The sequence below is a fragment of the Carica papaya genome, chromosome 4, assembly GCF_054855325.1.
Source record: "Carica papaya isolate Zhongbai chromosome 4, ASM5485532v1, whole genome shotgun sequence".
Classification (NCBI taxonomy): domain Eukaryota; kingdom Viridiplantae; phylum Streptophyta; class Magnoliopsida; order Brassicales; family Caricaceae; genus Carica; species Carica papaya.
Window position 1 is genome coordinate 26,105,585 of NC_142312.1, and position 22,439 is coordinate 26,128,023.

At 31.8% G+C, this 22,439-nt stretch overlaps 2 protein-coding genes, 1 long non-coding RNA gene and 1 pseudogene across 4 annotated transcripts; 3 read left to right on the top strand and 1 right to left on the bottom strand.

Moving 5' to 3' along the window:
- Window positions 1-430: 430 nt before the first annotated feature.
- On the top strand, window positions 431-9,190 carry LOC110812491 (putative leucine-rich repeat receptor-like serine/threonine-protein kinase At3g14840). Its single transcript, XM_022039278.2, has 22 exons — window positions 431-764; window positions 985-1,159; window positions 3,935-4,006; window positions 4,137-4,205; window positions 4,400-4,471; window positions 4,585-4,656; window positions 4,783-4,854; window positions 4,967-5,038; window positions 5,125-5,196; window positions 5,586-5,657; window positions 5,755-5,826; window positions 6,075-6,146; window positions 6,379-6,444; window positions 6,587-6,655; window positions 6,782-6,817; window positions 6,913-6,953; window positions 7,111-7,487; window positions 7,636-7,831; window positions 8,009-8,161; window positions 8,380-8,498; window positions 8,621-8,831; window positions 8,949-9,190. The coding sequence occupies exons 1-22, from the start codon at window positions 656-658 to the stop codon at window positions 9,188-9,190; spliced, it is 2,511 nt and encodes an 836-aa protein (XP_021894970.2). The 5' UTR covers window positions 431-655.
- Window positions 2,774-3,926, bottom strand: LOC148266493 (uncharacterized). The gene is made up of 2 exons (XR_015818605.1): window positions 3,567-3,926; window positions 2,774-3,461 (listed from the first exon to the last, which is right to left on the bottom strand). It is a non-coding gene; the product is annotated as an uncharacterized LOC148266493 (long non-coding RNA).
- LOC148266494 (putative leucine-rich repeat receptor-like serine/threonine-protein kinase At3g14840) lies at window positions 9,052-10,328 on the top strand. The gene is made up of 3 exons (XM_088218487.1): window positions 9,052-9,186; window positions 9,459-9,609; window positions 9,703-10,328. The coding sequence occupies exons 2-3, from the start codon at window positions 9,466-9,468 to the stop codon at window positions 9,976-9,978; spliced, it is 420 nt and encodes a 139-aa protein (XP_088074613.1). The 5' UTR covers window positions 9,052-9,186; window positions 9,459-9,465; the 3' UTR covers window positions 9,979-10,328.
- Window positions 10,329-11,008: 680 nt separating this feature from the next.
- On the top strand, window positions 11,009-13,875 carry LOC110812525 (protein trichome birefringence-like 41; annotated as a pseudogene). The gene is made up of 5 exons (XR_015818600.1): window positions 11,009-11,457; window positions 12,424-12,595; window positions 12,684-12,859; window positions 12,964-13,122; window positions 13,400-13,875. The product of XR_015818600.1 is annotated as a protein trichome birefringence-like 41 (transcript).
- Window positions 13,876-22,439: the final 8,564 nt, after the last annotated feature.

Consider the following 22,439-nt stretch of genomic DNA (forward strand, 5'->3'; position numbering starts at 1 on the left):
ATAATATTGTATTTGTAGGCATCGCATTCACATGCATGCATGGTAAATCTATATGTTTGGGTTTTTGATTTTTCTATAAACATTAATTTCAAATCAAATTACAAAACTATTTTGTTTTTTGTTTTTTTTTTCCATATCTATAAAATTTTCTAAGAATTAATTAAAAAGAAAAAAGAAAGGAAAATTATTAGAATTATAAATTTATAAGAAAAATATAATATGTATATTAAAAAATTAAATTGAAAATAAAGGTAAACAAAAACAAGAACTTGCACGATTGACACAGTAAATTTGATTCTTTCAACAATTACGCGTCACGTTAAATCAAGAAAAAAGTTATAAAGAAAAAGGATTTTTTATTTTTTATTTAAAAAAAATTAATTTATATATTTGAAATTTTAATTTTTTTTAAGTAAAACGACTTAAGGTAGTGCAAGTTGCAGTTCTTAAATTTCATGGTAGAGTGTGTTGAGTTCAAAACTTGTGCTCCTCTTTCTCACCCTTCAAGATCTGTCCGCCGTTCTCTCTCAGAAAACAAAAATCTCAGCAGGGAGTTTTGTTTCCTTTTGCAGTCTCATCTCTTTCGAACAACTTTCAACTTTTCACTCTCGGTAATCGAAGAAATCCCTCACCATTTTTGTCCCTTTCTCTGTAAATGTTGAAAACAAGGAAGACGGTGAACTTCTCTCGATGTCTGTTTTACTTCTTGCTTGCATTTTGCTTCTTCGATTTCGTCTCTGCAGCCACTCTCGCAGAAGATGAAGGTAAGAGAAACATCGGAAAAAACGGAGCATAATTTATATGTTTCACCCTTTCTCTGCTTCTGAACTTCATTTTAAATTACCTGTGAAGAAAATCAAGGTTGTGTAAATAGGTCGTGAGAAGTTTATATATGTATGTGTGTGTGTATATATATATATAGTCTATACTCCAACCAGATAGAAGCAATCATTAATGGTAATTTATGTTTTCTGAAATATACAGTTCAAGCTTTAAAAGACATAGCGAGAACCATGGGGAAGACGGATTGGGATTTTAGAGTAGACCCTTGCAGTGGAGAGGCCGGTTGGGTCACTCCGAACCCGGTCCAAGGACTAGAGAATGCGGTCACCTGTAACTGCAGCGACGCCAACAATACTCTGTGTCACGTCGTTAGTATGTAAGTCCACTAATTTTCCCCATTTTACACCAAAATAATTATACGTCTTATTTTTATTTTAATTTTTTGAATTCACTTGTTTTTTTTTTTTTAAGATATTTATTAAATTTTTTTGAAGGATTTGTAGATTTAAGTTTTAGAAACTAAACAAAAAAAGGGAAGAGAAATTGTGTTTTAATGGAAGCTGTATGAATGGCTAATGAAAACAAAGTAAACGTGCATCAACACTGAAGTCTAGTTGTCTGTGTGTACGTACATATTAAAAAGATAATGTACAAAATTTGTCAACCCGACAATTTAAGTACGTATTTTTTCTTGGTTCATAATAATATACAAAAATAACCAACCTGACAAATCCATCATTATTGACTTTTGACTTCAGCTCCAACTCGTTCCTTTCCCCCTATATTTTATTTAATTATATGGGTTTCATAATTGGGTTTGAGATAAGAATATTTTTTAGTTTTTAGTATTTAAGTAAAGTTTATATGTCTTTATTTATGGAATTAAATAACACAGTTAACAATAAATAAAGAAAATGATTATTTTAGTATTTTTTACAAAATTATTTTGTTTTGTTTTAAATATATAACTTTTATGAATAAAAACACCGATGATAAGCCGATTCACAAACGCAAAAAATCATTCACATAATCTTAATATAATGATAAAAAGAATATTATTCTATATGAATTGTGTGTCAAGTATTAAAATTATAAAAAAATTTATTATTATATAAAAATTAAATAGATTTAATCAAAAATAAAATAATTAAATTAAAAAAACTATCAATATAAACGCATAGCAGTAATTGATTTCATATAAATTTTGAATATATTTGAGTTTTAGTTCTACAATCAATTTAATCTAATTTTAGTTGTTGAATATTCATAATATATGCTCAGTATTTCTCTTTATATTTCCTAAATCTAATCAATTAATAATTAATAATTTTTTATACTAATTATTAATTTGATTCAATTAAATTTTTAATAATTCAATTTCTGAATGTTAACTTGATTATATTAAAGTCTCGACTAATGTTTAATAATATATATTTAATTAATGAAATTTTATTTTTATTATTTTAAAATTATTAATCTAAATAAAATTATGAATTTGATAAATTCTTACCATTAAATTAAGTTCAATACTTTTTAAATTATAATAAGAAGAAAGTTGAAAATTAAACCACAAAGGTGCATTTGATTTAGACTCTGTTAATATCTTCTGCTAAAGAAAATTTAGCAGCAGATAATCGATTGAACAGCAACAATTAAAATTAAAAAACAGTTAATCATGTAATAATTAAACATAAATGTATGAAAAATTCCAAACACTAGCACTCGATTACGTCTCTCACCTTCTCCCTCCACCACCTCTCTGCTTTCCCGCTTCTTCTCTTCACCAGCTCTGCAGGTCCGCTTCTGCTCTCTGTTTCGGCTTCTTATCCCACTGCTCGGGTCGCGCTCCGCTTCACCAGCTTGCTTCGGCTGGCCGTAAAATCTGCTTTTCTCCACTCAGCTCGTTTCTACTCTGATGGATCCCAGTCAGAAGCTAAAAAAAATTAGTAGCAAAATTCTCTTCGGTGAGAATAAACCACAAGATTTTAGATTCAATAATCGCCTGCCTTCATTGCCGTTTCGGAAGAGTTTAAATACATAAAAATACAACTGCTAATTCCAACTTTTAAGCAGGATAATAGGAAAAAAAAAAAAAAACATGAAACTATGAAATAGGATAATGGCTTCTAACTGCTTGCTGAAAATGGGATAATGGTTTCAACTACTTGCTGATCGAGTCTACTGCAACTGCTAGTTTCCCACCTTTTACTGCTGAGATGCTTTGGGTGTGTAACATACTCTCCGGTCGCACTCGTCCTAAAGATCTGAATTGCAGCGGTGAACAGCTCGATGACTTCCGGTCGCGCTCACAGTGCTCTCCGCCGCCGCTCGCACTCCGGATCTCCTCTCTGGTCGCGCTCCGTCTCCGTACTCCACCAAGCTCTCATTGTAGGCGGAAGCGGCCAGAATCCCGCACACCTCTTCCTCCTGATCTCCTCCTTCGGCGTGCGCGACTCTTTCTCTTCTCTTCATCAGATCTGTACGCCTCTCCAAATGGCGTCGTTTTGAACTCCGCAAAACGGTGCCGTTGATCAAATGCTGCTTCTGGTGCCCAGCTTCAAAACGGAGTCGTTTTGAAGCAGACGGACTGACCTCAGCTGCCGCGGGTCTGTTGGGCTTCTTCCTCTTTTCTTCTTCCATCTTCAGCCTCTTTTTCCTCTTTTATTCGCCTATGCAACCTGCATTAAAATTCCACTCATTAATTAATTTTTAACTCAAAATTTATTCAATATTTTTTTAAATTCAAGTAAAAACGTATCAAAATTATAATCAAAATACAATACATTAACATGCATAAACATGAGAAGAGAACCAGATATTGTTTTTGTATATGAAAAGCGGAGTCATTTTTCATTTATTGTTATTATTATTATTTCATATTTATTGAAATAATATGTTCCTTAAAAATCTTATTTACATTTAGATAACTATTTTGGAATGTTATTACTGGAGTAATTAATCAATCAAGAAAGGAAAAATAAACAATACAACATATAATTGTTTAGCATGTTTTGTAAAATATAATTTGCTAATTTTGCAGTAGCTTAACCTAATTATTTATTGGACAATGTCTATTGCATTGACGAATGTATATGTATAATCTTATCATATATTATTAAGCACTAAAAGCTCATTCTCTGTTGAAGCACAGAGTTCTCATGGCACAAAGTCTCCCGGGTACTCTGCCACCAGAACTTGTCAGGCTCCCTTTTCTCCAAAAAATGTAAGTAGAAGTTTCCATTTTCTTTCATGCCAAATTTGCTCCTCTTCATTTCTCAAATTACCATTTTTTACATTCACACTTCAAACTTCTTGTTTTAGACAACAACTAACTTAACTGTCATTCGACACAGTGATCTCCATCGAAACTTTCTCAATGGTAGCATTCCTAAAGAATGGGGTGCATTGCCACTAGTTAATATGTATGCTTTCTCATTCCCTCTCGTCATATATCTAAATACCATAATGCATTCATTCACACCCATATATCCTCTATGTATGTCAATATTCAATTATCTAAAAGTGGTGATTGATGAATAAAAGAAGAAAACATAATATCCCATATTGACTAGACTTGATTGAGGAACTGCTTATCAAGGGCTTTTAAATACTGCAGCTCTCTTCTTGGAAACCGGCTAACGGGTCCGATTCCTAAAGAGATGGGCAATATTACCACTCTTGCCAGTTTGTGAGTATTTTTTGTAAACTAACTAATTACTTTTCCTTAATTACAAATTGTAAAGAGATCTTTTAAAAATTTTCCTTGAACTTGCTAAAATTTGTAACTTGACTTTTATGTAGAGTTGTAGAGTCCAATCATCTATCAGGGGAGTTGCCTCCGGAGCTTGGACATCTACCCAATCTTCAAAGAGTGTAAGACCATTTATTCAAGTTTTTGAGTAAACAGACTCTCTTTTGTTATGTTTTAAGTTAGAGGTTTTTGAGATTTACATTTATGCATCACTTGGTTGAATTTATTTTGTTCCATTGATGTTATAGATTGCTAAGCTCAAATAACTTCAGCGGGGAAATCCCAGAAGCATTTGCTAACCTAATATCACTGAATGACTTGTAAGCTTCTTATTTTAGACTAATGTCAAGTTAATTAATGTCTATATTTCGTTGCACTTGAAAATGATGGAGTTTTCTTTTTTCTTTTTTCTTTTTTTTGAATGCAATGCAGCCGTATCAGTGACAATCGATTTACGGGAAAGATTCCAAATTTTATTCAGAATTGGACTAATATAGAAAAAATGTGAGAGATCTTTCAAGTGTGGTACTCTTTATGTGATGAAATTATTACTGTGTAATTCCTATTACTAATGTATTTCGCGACATCAGAGCCATGCAGGCAACTGGTTTGGTTGGGCCAATTCCTGATACTATTGCCACTCTTGAAAAGTTAACTGATTTGTAAGTACTCTTATGTTTATGTTCGGTTCAAATATATTGTAATCCTACTCAGCTCTTCAATCTTAGTGATATAATTACATAAAAGTTGCTCACAATTTATATACTTGATACATTATTAAATTAAGTTTATTGATATCATTAATTACACCAAGATGTATTTGTATTTTACTTGTTAAGAGAGAAATCAGAAAGTCATCTAACTTGAATCAAACATGGAATTGACTTAGAATTAAAATGCTATTTTGGTTGGAACTTTGTGCTTTGTGTATTCTATTATTATTCTTATTCCATGAAGTTGAAATCTGAACCGAACTCAACCTTATTTCCAAGTTTTAGTTCTATAATGTAATTTCAGTTAATATTTAGCTTTATATTCATCAAATATGCAGGAGGATTACTGACTTAACTGGACCTGCAGCCTCTTTTCCACCACTTCAAAACATGACAAAGATGAAGACACTGTGAGTTGACAATTAAAACTGATCATTTCTATGGAATTCAAGCAATTCTTTTTGAGAGTGCAATTTAACTGATACTTCATGCTGTGTTGTATTTCAGGATTCTCAGGAGTTGCAATATAAGTGGATCAATACCTGGATATCTGGGAGACATGACAAACTTAAAGCTCTTGTTAGTATAGATTCTCTCTCAAACATTTATTAAGAGACACTATTGTCTCTTCTTGTTGCAGACACCATTTTTATTCTACTGACTGTAATTCCTACTCCGTGTTCTGTTGAATTTCTAATTATAATGTTCACTATGAGTGTTACTTAACTTGTTGGTTATGATCTTCCATTCATCATAAAATAAACTGGTTGCAAAATTACTGTCATGTTCTTTGTTTTTAATGTTTTGTTTTGTAAATACACTTGCAGAGATCTCAGCTTTAACAAATTGAGTGGAGAAATTCCAGCCAGTGCGTCTGGTCTGGTACGCGTGGATAATTTGTAAGCATCCCAATTTCTTTACCATAAATTATTCTGTATGCTTTGCCTACTTAACTTTAAACAAAGCTGAAAATTGTAACATTTTATAAACATTTAGATGTCATTTATTTCATGTGAAGTTCTTTCCATCTATTTAATTACCATTTTAGAAATAACATAGTAAAAGAGAAACTTTTGTTATTGATCATGCTATTGAAAACAAAAACTGAACTCTTAGTGTCGACTATTTCAGATATTTAACTGGAAATATGCTTAGCGGATCAATACCTGATTGGCTGCTGGACGGAAGTGAAGACGTGTAAGTTCTCCTCCAATTTATTTATCTAAAAATGGGAAAGTAATAATGAAAAGTAATAGTTCTCCTCCAAGTCCAGCCAGTCTCCACTTTGCAGTGGAAGTGGAAACTGTGACCAATATAAATTTGAAACTTTCATGTGCAGGGATCTTTCGTTCAACAATTTTACAACTCCAAGCTCCGGTGCATCAAGCACTTGTCAACAGCAGAATGTGTAAGAATGCTGTATATAAACTTTTCTTTGCATGCTTTTGCGCGCAAAAGTGAATTGCATGCCTTGCCTACATGATGGAATCTTTCTTTTCCTTTTTTTTTTTGGGCTTTGTTTTCTCTTCTGCAGGAACTTGTTTGCGAGCTCTTCAAACGGCAATACCTCGTAAGTTTTTGGCTGTCTTATGTTCTTTAATTGATACATAAATTGAATAATGATCTTTTTATGCTGAGTTGTTTGCAATTTCGGATTGCTTTCAGTGGGGTGGTCCGATGTTTGAGCGGTCTTCGCTGTCAAAGAAGTAAGTTCTTAGGACAGCTCTGGTTCCTAAGCTAATGTGCGAAGAAATTCTTGAATTTATACCATATTATTTCATATGGTTCTTTTCATTATGTGAAATTGCAATTCACCTACATTTTATTGTTCAGTAATTACTGATTTTGTTCCTTCCATGCCAGCTAATTTTGGTCTCCATATCAATTGCGGTGGAAGAGCAGTGACTATTAATGGAAACACAACATTCCTAGATGATACAGATGGAGCTGGACCTTCAAGATTTATTGAAAGAAGTAACTGGGGACTTAGCAACACAGGGAACTTCCTGAATGATGATCGTTCATCAGACACAAATATTTGGTCAAATTCCAGTGTGCTTTCTGTCAAAGATCCACAGTTATACATGCAAGCACGCCTTTCTGCCATCACTCTGACTTACTACGGATTTTGTATGGGAAATGGAAATTACACAGTAAATCTCCACTTTGCTGAGATTGTGTTTACTGCTGATAAAACATTTAATAGCCTGGGAAGGCGTGTATTCGACATTTACATTCAGGTATTCAACACACAATACGTGACAAACTTGAAAAGTCTGAGAAGTGTATGTTTTCCAGTGTTAATTAAATTGGTAGTAGGACAGAGATCTAACTCCATATCGATCCTTGCCTATGAATATATGATTTGACTGGATTAGATTATTGCAGGGGAAGCTTGTGCAGAAAGATTTCAATATTGCAGATAAAGCTGGAGGTGTTGGTAAAGCGATTATAAAAAGTTTCATTGCAATTGTGACCAATGGTACCTTGGAGATCCGCTTGTATTGGGCTGGGAAGGGAACAACTGGTATCCCTGTTAGAGGAGTATATGGTCCTCTTATATCAGCTATTTCTGTCAATCCTAGTAAGTCGTATGCTACTGTGAGTTTCTTTTATTCATTGAAATTAATCACTGATTTCTAGACTAACCAAAAAGTCTCTCATCTTCATAATTATTAGAGTATAAGATACCATATCTGGTAGTACAATATAAACATTGTCATCTCATTAACCTTGGCTTTCTGTGCTTGCTTTTAAACAGACTTTGTACCTCCGGCAGAACCAAGCAGTGTAAGTGCTACATCTGCAAATGCAGCGGCTGGGATCGTAGTTGCAGTAGTAGTTGTTGTTTTGCTGGTTTTGGGTATTCTTTGGTGGAAAGGCTGTTTCAGACATAAAAACACACTGGGGCAAGGTAGTTGCACTGTTCAGAAATTAGATTTCTGTTTCTTATAACGTGTACTTCTCTGATATATTATTTTGTTTGCTGATCGCGATGTATCTTTCTGTAGTTTGACCAACAGAAAAATACAGTTAATATCGACTTGAGATGCTTCTCTCCCAGTTAGGAATTCAGAAGCTTCAAAGTTTTATCTTACAAAAGCTTCTAACCTAACTCAGCTTCTTTTACAGATCTAATTGGTTTAGACCTCAAAACTAGTTCATTTACCCTGTGGCAAATTTGTGCTGCCACAAACAACTTTGATCCAGCCAACAAAATTGGGGAAGGTGGCTTTGGTCCTGTTTTTAAGGTATTCTATACAAGTGTCCAATGTTTCTCCTGTAGCATTTTAATCTAGCATGCTCATTGTTCATTCCTGCAAAAGTATAAACATCTTGTGCAACTGACACTGATGGCTTTTCACTAATGCAGGGTGAATTGGCAGATGGGACTGTTATTGCAGTTAAACAGCTATCTGCAAAATCAAAACAAGGAAATCGCGAATTCATCAATGAGATTGGCATGATTTCTGCTCTACAGCACTCTCATCTTGTAAAATTATATGGATGCTGCATTGAAGGAAATCAATTGTTGTTAGTCTATGAGTACCTGGAGAATAACAGCCTTGCTCGAGCATTATTTGGTAAATTTTTGTTGACTAGTTTACTTGCCTTTCAAATAAAATTTTGAAGGGTTAAACAAAGTTTTCATGAATCAGCAGATTAATGTATCTAAAATTTTATTGGTTGGTAATCTGAAGGCCCAGAAGAATGTCAGCTGAAATTAGACTGGCCAACAAGACAGAAGATCTGTGTTGGCATAGCAAGAGGTTTGGCATATCTGCATGAAGAATCAAGATTGAAGATTGTGCACCGGGACATCAAGGCGACGAATGTGCTACTAGATAAGGATCTCAAAGCTAAGATATCTGACTTTGGATTGGCTAAACTTGATGAAGAGGAAAATACCCATATCAGCACCAGAGTTGCCGGAACTTTGTAAGTATCTGCATTGTAGTCCATCTTAAAAATTTTGCAAACTTTCTTTTATAGTTCAAAGTGCAAATGATCATGAAAAACCAAAAACTATTTGACTAGATATATTTAAGTTCAATTAAAACAAACTCTCGCTTATACCAGAACTTTTGACTTGGCCTACCCCAATCTGCAATTAAAGATAAGGGTGACATCATGAAAGCCTATTCTCTGGATTATTCTCTAGATTATAAAACATGGACTACGTTTTATATGTTTTCTTCTTGGTTTTACAGTGGATATATGGCGCCTGAATACGCAATGCGAGGCCATTTAACTGATAAAGCGGATGTTTATAGTTTTGGAGTTGTTGCTTTGGAAATTATTAGTGGGAGGCGCAACACTAGTCACCGGCAAAAGCAGGAAGCTTTTTATCTTCTTGAATGGGTAATTTTTGATCGTCACTTTTTTTTATATCTGTTTTTGCATGTCTCTTTGTACAAAGCAGAAGCGAGGTAGCAATCCACTTCGTGTGTGCAGGCTGAAAGTTTGAAGGACGAAGGAAAGTTAATGGAGCTAGTTGACCCCAGGTTGGGAACAGACTTCAACAAGAAAGAGGTGATGGTGATGATCAATGTGGCTTTCCTATGCACTAATCATGTTGCTGCTGCCAGACCTTCCATGTCCTTGGTTGTCAGAGTGCTAGAAGGAAAGGCTGCTGTCAACGAATTGGCTTCAGATTTAAGTTTCTCTAAGAGTCAAGTGAGTGCTGAGGTTATGAAGAAGCACTACCAACAGCTTGATCTAACTGACTGACACTACATCGACAGTTGATCCAATGTCTGCCTTCTACATCGGCAGCTGATCTCTATTAAGTAAATCTGGATTTCGGTTACTTCGAGGACAGAGAATGATCGACAAGATGGTATACATTGTTTCCCCGCGTGGTTTGTCACTTCATGCTCTCAACCCAACAAGTTCTCATCATGTATAGTTTACTCCTGCATGAAAAAGTTTCTTGGAGATCTTTCTGCCTTTTTAAATTAAGATGGTAACAAGGCTTGGTTATTGATGTTGGTGACGTGATAATTGTATATGTTGAAAACAGAATTGGTCATTCACCTGTTTGCCGTTATATTTGATTGGATCACCAGTTGTTTGATTCAGTTTTGACACTGTTTGAAAAAGATTATTTAGACCTTGGTAAAGCTAATAAGTTCCTGTTCAGTTTGGCTCATAATGACTTATTTTTAGGAAAAGCAATAATTTCTTAAATTAAAATTATAACATAATTGTTTAAATAGTTGAAATATTAAACACTAAGAAATCAAGTCTTGGTGTTTAATATAGAACTCCTACAAACAATTAACAACATGGTAATTCAGTGTTAAAATTTTTATTTTTATTTAAAAATTATAAAATTTAAATTTTATTAAAAATATAAAATTTTATATTTATTAAGTGTATTATAAATTAAGAATATCTAATTTTTTTACTTAAGTAGATTGAAGACTTAATTTATTAATATATTGATAAAATTACAGTAGAATAAATCTCAATTACGTTATCAAGTAATATAATTTTTTTTTTTGAAAAAAACAAAAAATTTCCTCCCACAAACAATAAAATCCAACTATAGATGAACAACTTTAGCAAGTCTGCGGATAAATGATTGTGATGGGAAAAATCAACAACAACGATGCCAAGGGATATGGGTCCCACAGTTGCATTAGCCAACATTTGATGCAGTCTCAATCATGAACCGGAATGTACCGAATCATTCCTCCGTCAGTAAATGGCAAAAAAATCCCCCTCATTTAAGAATTTCACTCCCCTCCCAAAAATCTTACCAAAACTGATAATAGGATATGCACAAGAGAGTTACATAACAAGACCGCCTCTCTCTCCCTCTCTCTCTCTCTCTCTCTCTCTCTCTCTCACCTATATATATATATGTATACATACATAAAAATATAGAGATAGGTGTATATATAGTGTTATATATATATATATGTTTAGGTGGGTTTGGAGAGAAAGGGAAATGGATTGGTGGGTTGATGGGAAGAAATTTTCTTTGCTGCTGGTTATTGGGATTCTTCATCTTGTTGTTGAGCAGGCAAATGCAGGTGAATGCGATGTGTTTACGGGTACGTGGGTATCCGACCCGACTTACCCTCTTTACAATGCTTCACTCTGTCCCTTCATAGAGCGAGAGTTTGCTTGTCAGAGAAATGGGCGCCCGGATCTGGATTATACCCGTTACAGATGGCAGCCCCTCGCCTGCAATTTACCCAGGTGATTTACCTTTTTCATCTCTTAGTCAATTTAATTAATTGCCACTCCTCTACCCATATGTGTATATATATATGTATATGTATATACATCTTTTATTTTCTTCAATGTCTGTTTTACTATGAAGAAGCTAGCTAGTACTTCTAACTAAGGGGCCATTTATAAGCAACAAACAAAATTTTTTCTTTAAGTTACGGTAAATACTGATCTTTGCGTTAAACGAAAATAATTAACAGACAATTAACGATGTTAATTATTATGGGTTTTATTTTGACCTTATATTTTTTACTTTTAACTAACAGTAAAAAAAAAAATTATTAAAAGTTTTATCTTTTTTTTATTTTTTACTTTTTTTTTTTTAATAAAAAAGTTGGGGGTTAAAAAAGCAGAGACAGATCTGGCGTTCACCAAGTGTTGGAGAGAGTTACGTGGGCCGTAACGAAATCATGTGAACTTTCATTTATTAATAATTGCACCGTCAGCGCGTGGTAAAACGAGAAATGGGGAATGTTATTTAATTGGTTGGATTTTCCACGCGCTTCCATCTGCAATTGGGATTTGAGTCAAAGTTTGAGCGTCCTGGTCTCGATCTGGTTGCATGACAGGGATTCTGGTGTCTGTTCTTTTGGTCTAGTGCGGTCAAGCCCACTGGATCTCCGGTGGAAGTTGTTGTTCTCAACATTTTTCCTGCTATTCCATTTCTGCCCCTACTATCTTGACATTATTTCTATTATATTCTTTAATTAGTAAAATAAATAAATTTTAGTAGCTTGACCATTTATGTTTTCAAGTCTTCTAATTAAGATTTTCTGTTTTTTTTTTTTTTAAATAATTAATTATTTCGTAGTTAGTCAAATTCATTGTTTGATTCTTTTTGACTCGATTAATGAATAGTGGGTTTGACTAATATTCAAATAATATTATAATAAATTATAAACATAAAAAGAGTTTTGATGTGTGGAGCTGCAGATTTAATGGGGTGGAGTTGTTTGAAAGATTGAGAGGGAAAAGAATAATGTTTGTGGGAGACTCTTTAAGCAGAAATCAATGGCAGTCTTTGACTTCCATGCTCCATTCCTCACAACCCACTGCCAAATACAACATTACCAGAGAAGGAGATGTCTCTACCTTTACATTCATGGTACTATACATACATACATATATATATATGAGTACTTCTAATGTGCTCACATTGGTAATTGATTAAAAGTTGTTGGTGGGAGTTGCAGGAGTATGGAGTGGAAGTGATGCTTGATAGGAATGTGTATCTAGTGGATGTAGTAAGAGAGTCAATCGGGAGAGTTTTGAAATTAGATTCAATCGAAGGAGGAAAACTATGGAGAGGAATTGATGTTCTCATCTTCAACACTTGGCACTGGTGGAACCGTAGAGGACCTTCTCAACCGTACGTTTATATATATGTATATATCTATATACGCACGTACATATATTGCTTACATCCCACTCCTATTCTTATAAAAATTTTACCTCATAATTATAATTGTGCAGATGGGATTTCATTCAAATAGGCAAAAAGGTTCAAAAGGACATGGATCGTATGCTTGCTTTTGAGATCGCACTCACAACATGGGGCAATTGGGTTGACACCAACATCGATCCCACCAAAACCCTCGTCGTTTTTCAAGGAATTTCGCCTTCTCATTACAAGTAAATTTTATCAATACATTCATTTTTTACTCTTGTTGGAATATTGTAAATTCTTATTTTATTTTATTCAATAAATTTTAAAAATTAATTTATTAATAAAATTATAATAATTAAATTGAGTTTTTCTGATTGAATCACGATGTTTTTGGATTAAAATTTTTTTTATAATAGAATTGTATAAGAAAATTCATTCTATATCAAAAAAATTACTTTAAACTAACTAGAGTGTGTGTGTATATATATATACATATGTAGCTAATGGAAATTTTGGTGGCAGTGGAAGCTTATGGGGAGAGCCAAGAGCTAAGAGTTAGCGTGGGGCAGAAGCAACCAGTGCCGGGATCGACATTTCCACGATCTGGACCGTTCATTTTGCCTCTTCATCTGAACTGTCCATCTCACGCGATCTGAGTCATTCGTTTTGCCTCTTCATCTAGGTTGTTCATCCAAGCGAACATCGTTCTAGTCGTTCAATTTGAGCTGCGTTTGAGAATAGTTGGATCAGCCTCTAAGTGAGACAATCCTGGTCGTTCATTCTCAGATCTCACCATATTTTCGAAAATTACGGTTTGATCCCGTTTTACATTTATTCATTTAAGTCTTTTTATTTTACAGAAGCTCCTAAGTTTTAATTTTTTCTTCAATCAAGTCCCTAAAACTTTAGTTTGTATAATTTTATGTTTTAATATTAATTCCACCTGTTGTAAAGATCAGTTAATTATTTAATTGCAAACAATTAAGTATTTTACCGTAGGCGCAGTGTTACATAATAATAATTTATTAAATAACTAAAATATAACAATTCAAAACAATGTAATTAAAAAATATTAATACCTCTAAACACAATTTAGATCCCAAAAAATGTCTTCCTTATCCCAATCGTATTTACAGTACATATAATTATCATAACTTTAAATATATATATTCGTACTTACATATATACATGTATGATGGCAATTATGGGTTTTGCTAACAGCAAGAACAATATAATTTTTTTTCCTTTGATGTTTCTAATTCCAAGTTTTGCATTTTATCACAAATAGGTGTTTGCAGGTAATGATGGTTTAATTGTTAAAATTTTTAATATTTATTTAAATATTAAAAATTTATAATTCATTAATAATTAAAATTCACTAATTTATGTGCATATTATATAATAAAAATTTTTAATTTATAATATTTAATTTAATTATTTTATTAATATATTAATAAAGTTGCAACGATTAAATTAAAATTTATTCTAATAAATTATGATATATATATATATGTATAGATAAAAAAATATATTTTATGTCGTGTTTCCCTTCTTTGAGTTAAAATTGAATCGGTCCCACACGGTGGCTTTAATTGTCATTTGATTTTTTTCTTTTGGATTTAGATTTATTTAATTTTAGCAAGTCTCTCTTTCTTTAAGTGAGACTAATTAATAGATTCGACTTCCCTTAATCAATCTTCTTTTTTTTTTTCGTATTTTTTCCGTGTAAACATTTAATGCACCATCTCTCTCTTTATTATTTATCATGTCACCTTCACATGCATGGTCAATTCAATATATATATATATTATTAATTTAATAATTAATTAAATAATTCTTTAACTTAATATTTTATTTTTTTCATCTATTTATAATAATTATACTCAACTAAAATTATACATAAATAATATATAACTATTATAAAAATATATATTTTTTAATAAAATGAGTAATTTTAAAATAAAATAAAATAATTATATTTAACTATATAATTATTATATTTTATAAAAATAAAATATAATAATTATTATAGAAAAACGATTATTAACATATTTAATTATCATGAATGTGTTTTACCATATTCTCTTATCTATAAAAGAAACACATATTTTCATTTCACAATATGTTTTCATCAATTATAGTTATAAAATATTTGTGCATAATTATAAAATATTTGTGCATAATAATTAGATAGAAAGAAGAAGTGAGTCAGAGAATTAAAGATTTTATCAAAAGATATCTCAATCACGCTATTGTTGTATCATTTTCGAATGATATGTAACTCAAAATTTTTTATTTTCTTAAGATGTGTCGAATTCAATAAAATTAAGCAAATTAACTTCCGTATCAATTTTTTTTTTCATTTGGTATCAAAGTAAATTGAATTTATACATCTTAGAATTATGGTTATATTCTAATACTATTTATAATTATGACTTTATTCTAATATTATTGACAATTCAGATGTTTATTTTTAAAAAATAAGACATTAATATGTTGTGATTTTATTACTTTCGGCTTATGTTTATACATCATGGTTGTATATATGATGATAACATACATAATTATATATCATAATGATTTTTTATTATGCTAACTATTAAGTGTGGAGTTGGACTTGACCAATATTGTGGCAAATTTCATAATATAAATATATATAGGATTTTTTTATACAAATTATGATTGAGTAATTTTATGATTTAAGATTTATTAACTTAGATAGTTATCAAAGTAACATAGGTTGATGAATCTTACATTAATTAAACTACATCAAATAATTAAGAGAGATTTATAAAAGAATAATTTTTTTAATATTCATAATTAGGAGATTGAGACTAGCCAAAAACAAAGTCAATTTATACTAATTATGAAATGATGGTTTATTTTATGTTATTTAGATGGGTACCCAATGGTAAAATATAAATGACATAAAGTAATAAGTATTCTAAGTTTCCTTCAAGTGAACACTAGATATGCTAAAATTTTGCCCCAAAAAAAATCTATAGTGATATCAATAATTTATCATTTATAAATTTTAATTATATATTATGAATATATTTGATGCCTTACTGTGAGTATTATCCTATTTGTACAGTTCTCACTGCATTATATTCTCTTGCGTCTAGAATGACAATTTTTGATGGTCGAATACTCTGGAGTGGTGTGAAAGGATCCAATTCTCACTGGATGTGTTAGATCTTGACTTGGCTTCAATAACTAAAAAACGTCTTAAAGCTTTCAATGATAGTACTTTAGAGCATATGAAATAATTAAAAGCTTGGACAATGTCAAACAAACTCAGTTTTATGTTTATACGAATGATCGTTGCCACTAACATAATGACCTCCCTCCCTCAAACTGAGATAGCTTCAGAATTTCTAAAATCTGTAGAGGAGCATTTCAAATGCGGCGATAAGTTTCTTGCAGGCACATTAGTGACTAAATTGACCACCACGAAATATGATGGTAAAAAAAGAATACAATAACAACACATTTTGAATATGGCTGAAAATGCTACAAAACCAAAGACATTAGGTGTAAAAGCTCAAAGCTTAAGGAAATGGAAATATTAAATTATATTAACTATAAACAGAAGCAATTTAAAATTTAGAGTTTACATTATTTACACAGTAAATCAGGATGACCAATAAGGCTACAGAAATGTCCATTTATAGAAGTTCATAGTAACAGAATGAATAGTTAAAATAAAACGAAATAAAAATTCTATGGGGTTATCCTTCGCTGGGCAACTTTGATGGGGTCAGGGAGGTAACCTTTATTCGCAACCCTCTTATTGTTCTAGATCTGAATGTTAGTCTTCTTGATCTGAAATGGTTAAATAGGGGAATGAGTTGCACTAGGACAGTAATAGTGTCACACTAAACACTAATACGAAAAACCAAAAGTTGGTAAAAAATCATAAAAAAATCAATGGAGTCATTTGTCTTTCTTAAATAAATTTATTTTATATATAAAAACGTAAGTTTCTACTTACCTTTATGAGTTTCTAAAATCGATCTACGAAAGCAATAACTTGAATCGTATTTTGATTTCACATTTAAATGAACAATAACAATAAACTTACATTCTTACCAATACCCCTAGAGATTCATAGGGATATCCCCCTACATGTGAACCCAATATCTAATTTATTAATCAATCGCCCATCTCCATGCTTCGTTCGGTAATGGGCACCAAACATGCTACCGCCTCAATACCCCATCTGATACAATGGTGAACTGTACCTCCCAACTCCTTCTGCTATGGGACTTTTTAGCCCCATTCGATTGAGATAATATCCACAATAGAATTTTTCTATGTACAAGATCTGTCTACCCTTTTCCAATAAACCATTTATACATAGATTCACATCATCAGTCAATCACCAATCGCATACCAACATCTCATTTCATATTAATAGATTAATAGAATGACATTTAAGTAAATAATACAAATTTATACTTTAACCATCAAGAAACATAATTAGAGTACTTATTTCAAATAAGTCAACAAATAAAAAATAACAGTTAGGCAATCAATAAATGAGAAAGCAATTAAAATTTACAATTTAAAGCACACGGTATAACAATAAGCAATTTAGACAGTATAAGAGAATAAATAGGTAACACGAATGAGTTAGGACAATTATACACTGACCACTTCTAGCTCCATTTGTGACCTGTAATTAATTTTAGGGTTTTTTTTTTCTAATTTTTACAAAACACAATGTTATCGATTATTAATATTCAAATTACCATAACGGAGAAAAGGGTGAGAAATTCTTATCCTGAATTAGTGTATGAAATACCATACTTTTTACTGCGCCTCTTGACAGTCTTCAGGTTTTTTGAATTTTTTATGCGAAAATTAAAAATACCCGTTACGTATCAAAAAATACTCCAAAAGGCCAAAATAAGTGTTTTTAAACTTTTTCAGCCAATTTAGGGTTCTGACACAGCGGCGCCGCCATTCTTTGGCGTTGGCTCCACTACCCACGATAGTGGTTCCTCTCGACCTAGCCGTTTTCAACCGGTTTAGGTTAGTTTTGGCCGATTTTGCATGAAAACCTACGAAAAACCAATCTATGGTGCCTCTATAGGCTAGAATGTGAAAACCAAAACCCTACCGGTGGAAGGGTCTTTAGGTGCGACGGCTCCACTGTTCCTCATTCGAGACCAGAGTTCTCCTTAGGCTAACCTGCACCAAAAAGGGACGAGGAACACAATGATCAGAAAACTGAGGAAAATGAAAAACGGAAAGGGGCTCATCGAATGAGTTTTAGGGTTTCGGCCGCAGCAACTTGGCTGAACTTCGCTCGTGTTTTTTGGCATACTTGTCGGCCTTTCAGCTCCGATATGGGTGTGAGTAGGTTTAGAATAAAATTTCGTACGAGAAGGGGAAGAAAATACCTTTTCAGCATCGGCAGTGGCTTCGGTACAGCGGTGACGGTGGTCGGTTTCTTTTCAGCCACCTTTCTTCTTCTTATCCGGCGAGGACTGATGCAGTTAGGGTTAGGATTTCCTGGAATGCGAAGTTTTAATGCCCTCCCCGAGTCGAGCTGGGCTGTCCGTGCAGGAACACATGGCATTCTCCTGTCCGTTGGATTTTTCTTAGCCGAGAAATGAATCTAAGCTGCACAATCAAATTGAATATAACTATTTGATTGCTCCTGAAGAAGAAACGCATCTGAACCGTCCATGCACACGAGATGCGATATGAGTCATTGGATTTGCTGGCATGAGGATCGCCCACGTGGCCTCCTTGTGGAATCGATGTCAGCGTGTCCGTCACGTGGTGCGTTTTTACATGACGTTGTTGCTGACGTAGTCATCCCATATGGCCGTATTTTTTTTATATATAATTTTACCCCATATTTTAAATTTTTCTTTCAAAAACACCTCCCCTTATCCATAGTTTCACCGATTTTTTTAAAATTATTTTTAATTTCATCCATAAATTTATTTTTCTCAAAATTTTCATAAAAATAAACTAAAAAGACAAAATTAAATTATTTTAATGCATTATATTATTAATGTAAAATTATTTCAGGTTAAATTTTCAGGCCCGGGTATTATATTAAGCATGAACATGGATAAGTCCTTCTTAGTATAGTTTGTACTTTAACTCACTTCATTTGTAGTTTGCACAATTCAAGATCTACTATAACACTAATAATGAGCAGTGAAACATAAATGAGCTTACTAGTAAGTGTATCTAGAAAGAAATGAGATTAAAACAAGATGGACATAATTTTGCCCTTGCCAGAACTCTATAAAAGATAAAGACAAATCCATAAAAACAAAGAATATTCCACCAAAAAAACAACGTGGGCATGTGGGCATGGGGAGAATAACTAGAGTCATGATAGAAAATTCAATTTAAATTGCTATTTTTCTGGGAAGAAAAGTCACATGAATAAGGAATATATTAAACATAAGCCTTGGTTCGAAAAGAGAGGTATAAATATTTTTTTTTTGTATGTTATGAATCAAATATTACTAAGGTTTCTTTTAATATTTAGTGGATTGATTTTGGAGCTACAACTCATGTTACTAATTTAATGTAGGAATTTCTTACAACCCAGAAACCGAAAGAAAGTAAAAAGTTCATCTATATAAAAATTTGTCTCTAAGTAGGAGTGGTAATTGTGGGTGACTATCACTTGCTATTAGAGTTTGATTGTTAGATGGATCTTTTGAATATTTTTTATGTACATTCTATTTTTAAGAATTTAATTTATTTATCCAAATTAGATGTTGTTGGATATTCAATTTATTTTAGTTGTGGAAAACTAAGTTTGATATTTAATTCAATAATAATTGGTTCCAGTATTTTATATGATAGTTTATATAAAATTTACCTAAATAATGAATGTGAACAAGCTTTAGTTACCATGTATTTAAATATTGGTTCAAGACATGCCTTAATTAATAAAAATTCTTCATTCTTATGGCACAAAAGGTTATGACATATCTCTAGAAAAATAGTTAAGAGATTAGAGAATGATGAAATTTTATAAAATTTTGACATAACTGATTTCCAAGTATGGGTAGATTGTATAAAAAGAAAGCAAACAAAACATATAAAGAAAAATGCCACAAGAAGTAATGAGTTTGTTGAGATAATTCATATGGATATTTGCAGACCACTCTCCATTCTTTATTTTAGTGGAGATAGATATTTTATAACCTTTATAAATGATCTATCTCAGTATGGTTATGTTTATCTAATGTATGATAAGTTTTAAGCCATTTACGTCTTTGAGGTGTACATTACGGAGGTTGAGAGACAATTAGATATAAATGTTAAGATTGTGAGATCAGATTGAGGTGGTGAATAATATAGTAGATATATTGAGTCAAGATAAAATCCTGAACTCTTTATCAACTTCATAGAAAAGCATAACATTTGTATTCAATACACAATGTCAGGTATGTCATAGTAAAATGGTGTTGCTGAAAGGCACAATCATATTTTAATAAAAATGGTTAGGGATATAATGAATTACTCTTATATATATATATATATATATTTTATGGGGTGAAACATTAAAGACCGTAATGTATGTCTTGAATAGAGATCATAGTAAAACAATTCTTGCAACTCCTTGCGAATTGTGGACTGGTAAAAAACCTAGTTTGAAACATTTAAATATATAAGGTTGTATAATGAAAGCAAAAATCTTCAATCCTCATGAGAAAAAGGTAAATTTAATAACAATATCTGAATATTTTATTGGCTATCAAAATAAGTTCAAAGGGTATATATTTTACTGTCATAACCATAGACGAGAATATTTGAAACTGGTAATACTAGATTATTAGAGAACAATAAAATTAGTGAGAATGATGAACTAAGAAAATTAGAACTTGAGAAAATAATAGTGGATATCTCACCACCTTTTTTGTCTCGAGAAATAATTGTTACTCAATTTTCTCAGCAAGTTATGAGAAATTAACTACATAATGGAAATGGTTCGTTACCACAAGAAGATGTCGTCATTGAAAATGTTGTAGAACAACCTTGATCAATGCTTTTAAAAAGATCTTAGAGGGAATTTTTTTTTTCATATTAGATGATTATGTGGTATATCTATAAAAATATGATTTTGATATTGGGATAAGAAAAGATCTGGTTTCGTTTTCACAAGCCATGAAAAGTAATGATTCTAATAAATGAATATATCTACATAAGAAAAGTTGAAGTCTATGGACCATAACGATATCAAATATCTTGTTGAATTACCTAATAATTGTAAAAGTATCGGTTGTAAATGAGTCTTCAAGACCAAGTGTGATGCTAAAGGTAATATCGAATGATTTAAAGTCAGATTAGTGGCCAAGAATTTTACTAAAAAAAGGAATAGATAATAGAGATACATTCTTTCCAGTTTCTAAAAAAGACTCCACTAGAATCACTATGTCACTTGTAACACATTTTAATTTAGGGTTACATCAAAATGATATGAAAACTTTTTTGTTGAATGAGAATTTGGACGAACATAGCTAAATGAAACAACATAAAGAGTTCAAAAAGAAATGAAAAGAACACCTAGCTTGCAAATTAAAGAAATCCATTTATGGTCTTAAATAATATTTTAAACAATGGTATATAAAGTTTAATGATAGCATTACGTCTTTCGAATTTAATGAAAACATTGTTAATCAGTGCATATATTTAAAAATTAGTAGGAACAAGTTTATATTTTTGACAATATACGTGGATGATATTTTGCAAACTAGTAGTGATCTTGGTTTATTTTATGAAACCAAAAAGTATATCTCTAAAAATTTTCAAATGGTTGATATGGGTGAGATAACTTATGTTATTGGAAGAGAAATCTTCAGAGATCAATCTTGAGGATTATTAGGTTTGTCTTATAAAAGATATATCAACCGAGTTTTAGAGAGATTCGATATGGAGTTATATTCAGCTAGTGTTGCACTCATTATGAATGATGATAAATTAAGTAAAAGTTAGTGCCCAAGGAATGACTTAGAAATATAATAAATTAAAAAAATTCCTTATGTATATGTTGTGAGAAGTTTGATGTACCCTTAAACTTGTACTAAATAAGATATCAACTATGTTATTGGTATATTGGGAAGATACCAAAGTGACCCAGGAATTGAACACTTGAAAGCTACAAAGAAGGTTATAAAGTAACCCCAAAGGACAAAGAATTATATGATCACATATAAAATATCAGAATAATCAGAGGTAATTGGATATTTATACTCAAATTATTGTGGTTGTCATGATAGTTTGAAGTCTACTTCATGTTTTGTTTTTATGCTAATAAATGGAGCAATCTCGTGTAAAAGTGTAAAATAGTCCATTACTACCTCATCTACAATGGAGGCTGAGTTTTTAACATGTTTTGAAGCTTCAAGTCATGCTTTATGGTTGCGAAATTTCATCTTAGAGTTTGGTGTTATTATCTATTGCCAAACTTCTAAGAATATTTTGTGATAACACTGTAATTATTTTATTCTCTAAAAATGACTAATATTCTAGTGGATCCAAACACATGGACTTAAAGTATTTAGTCATTAGAGAAAGA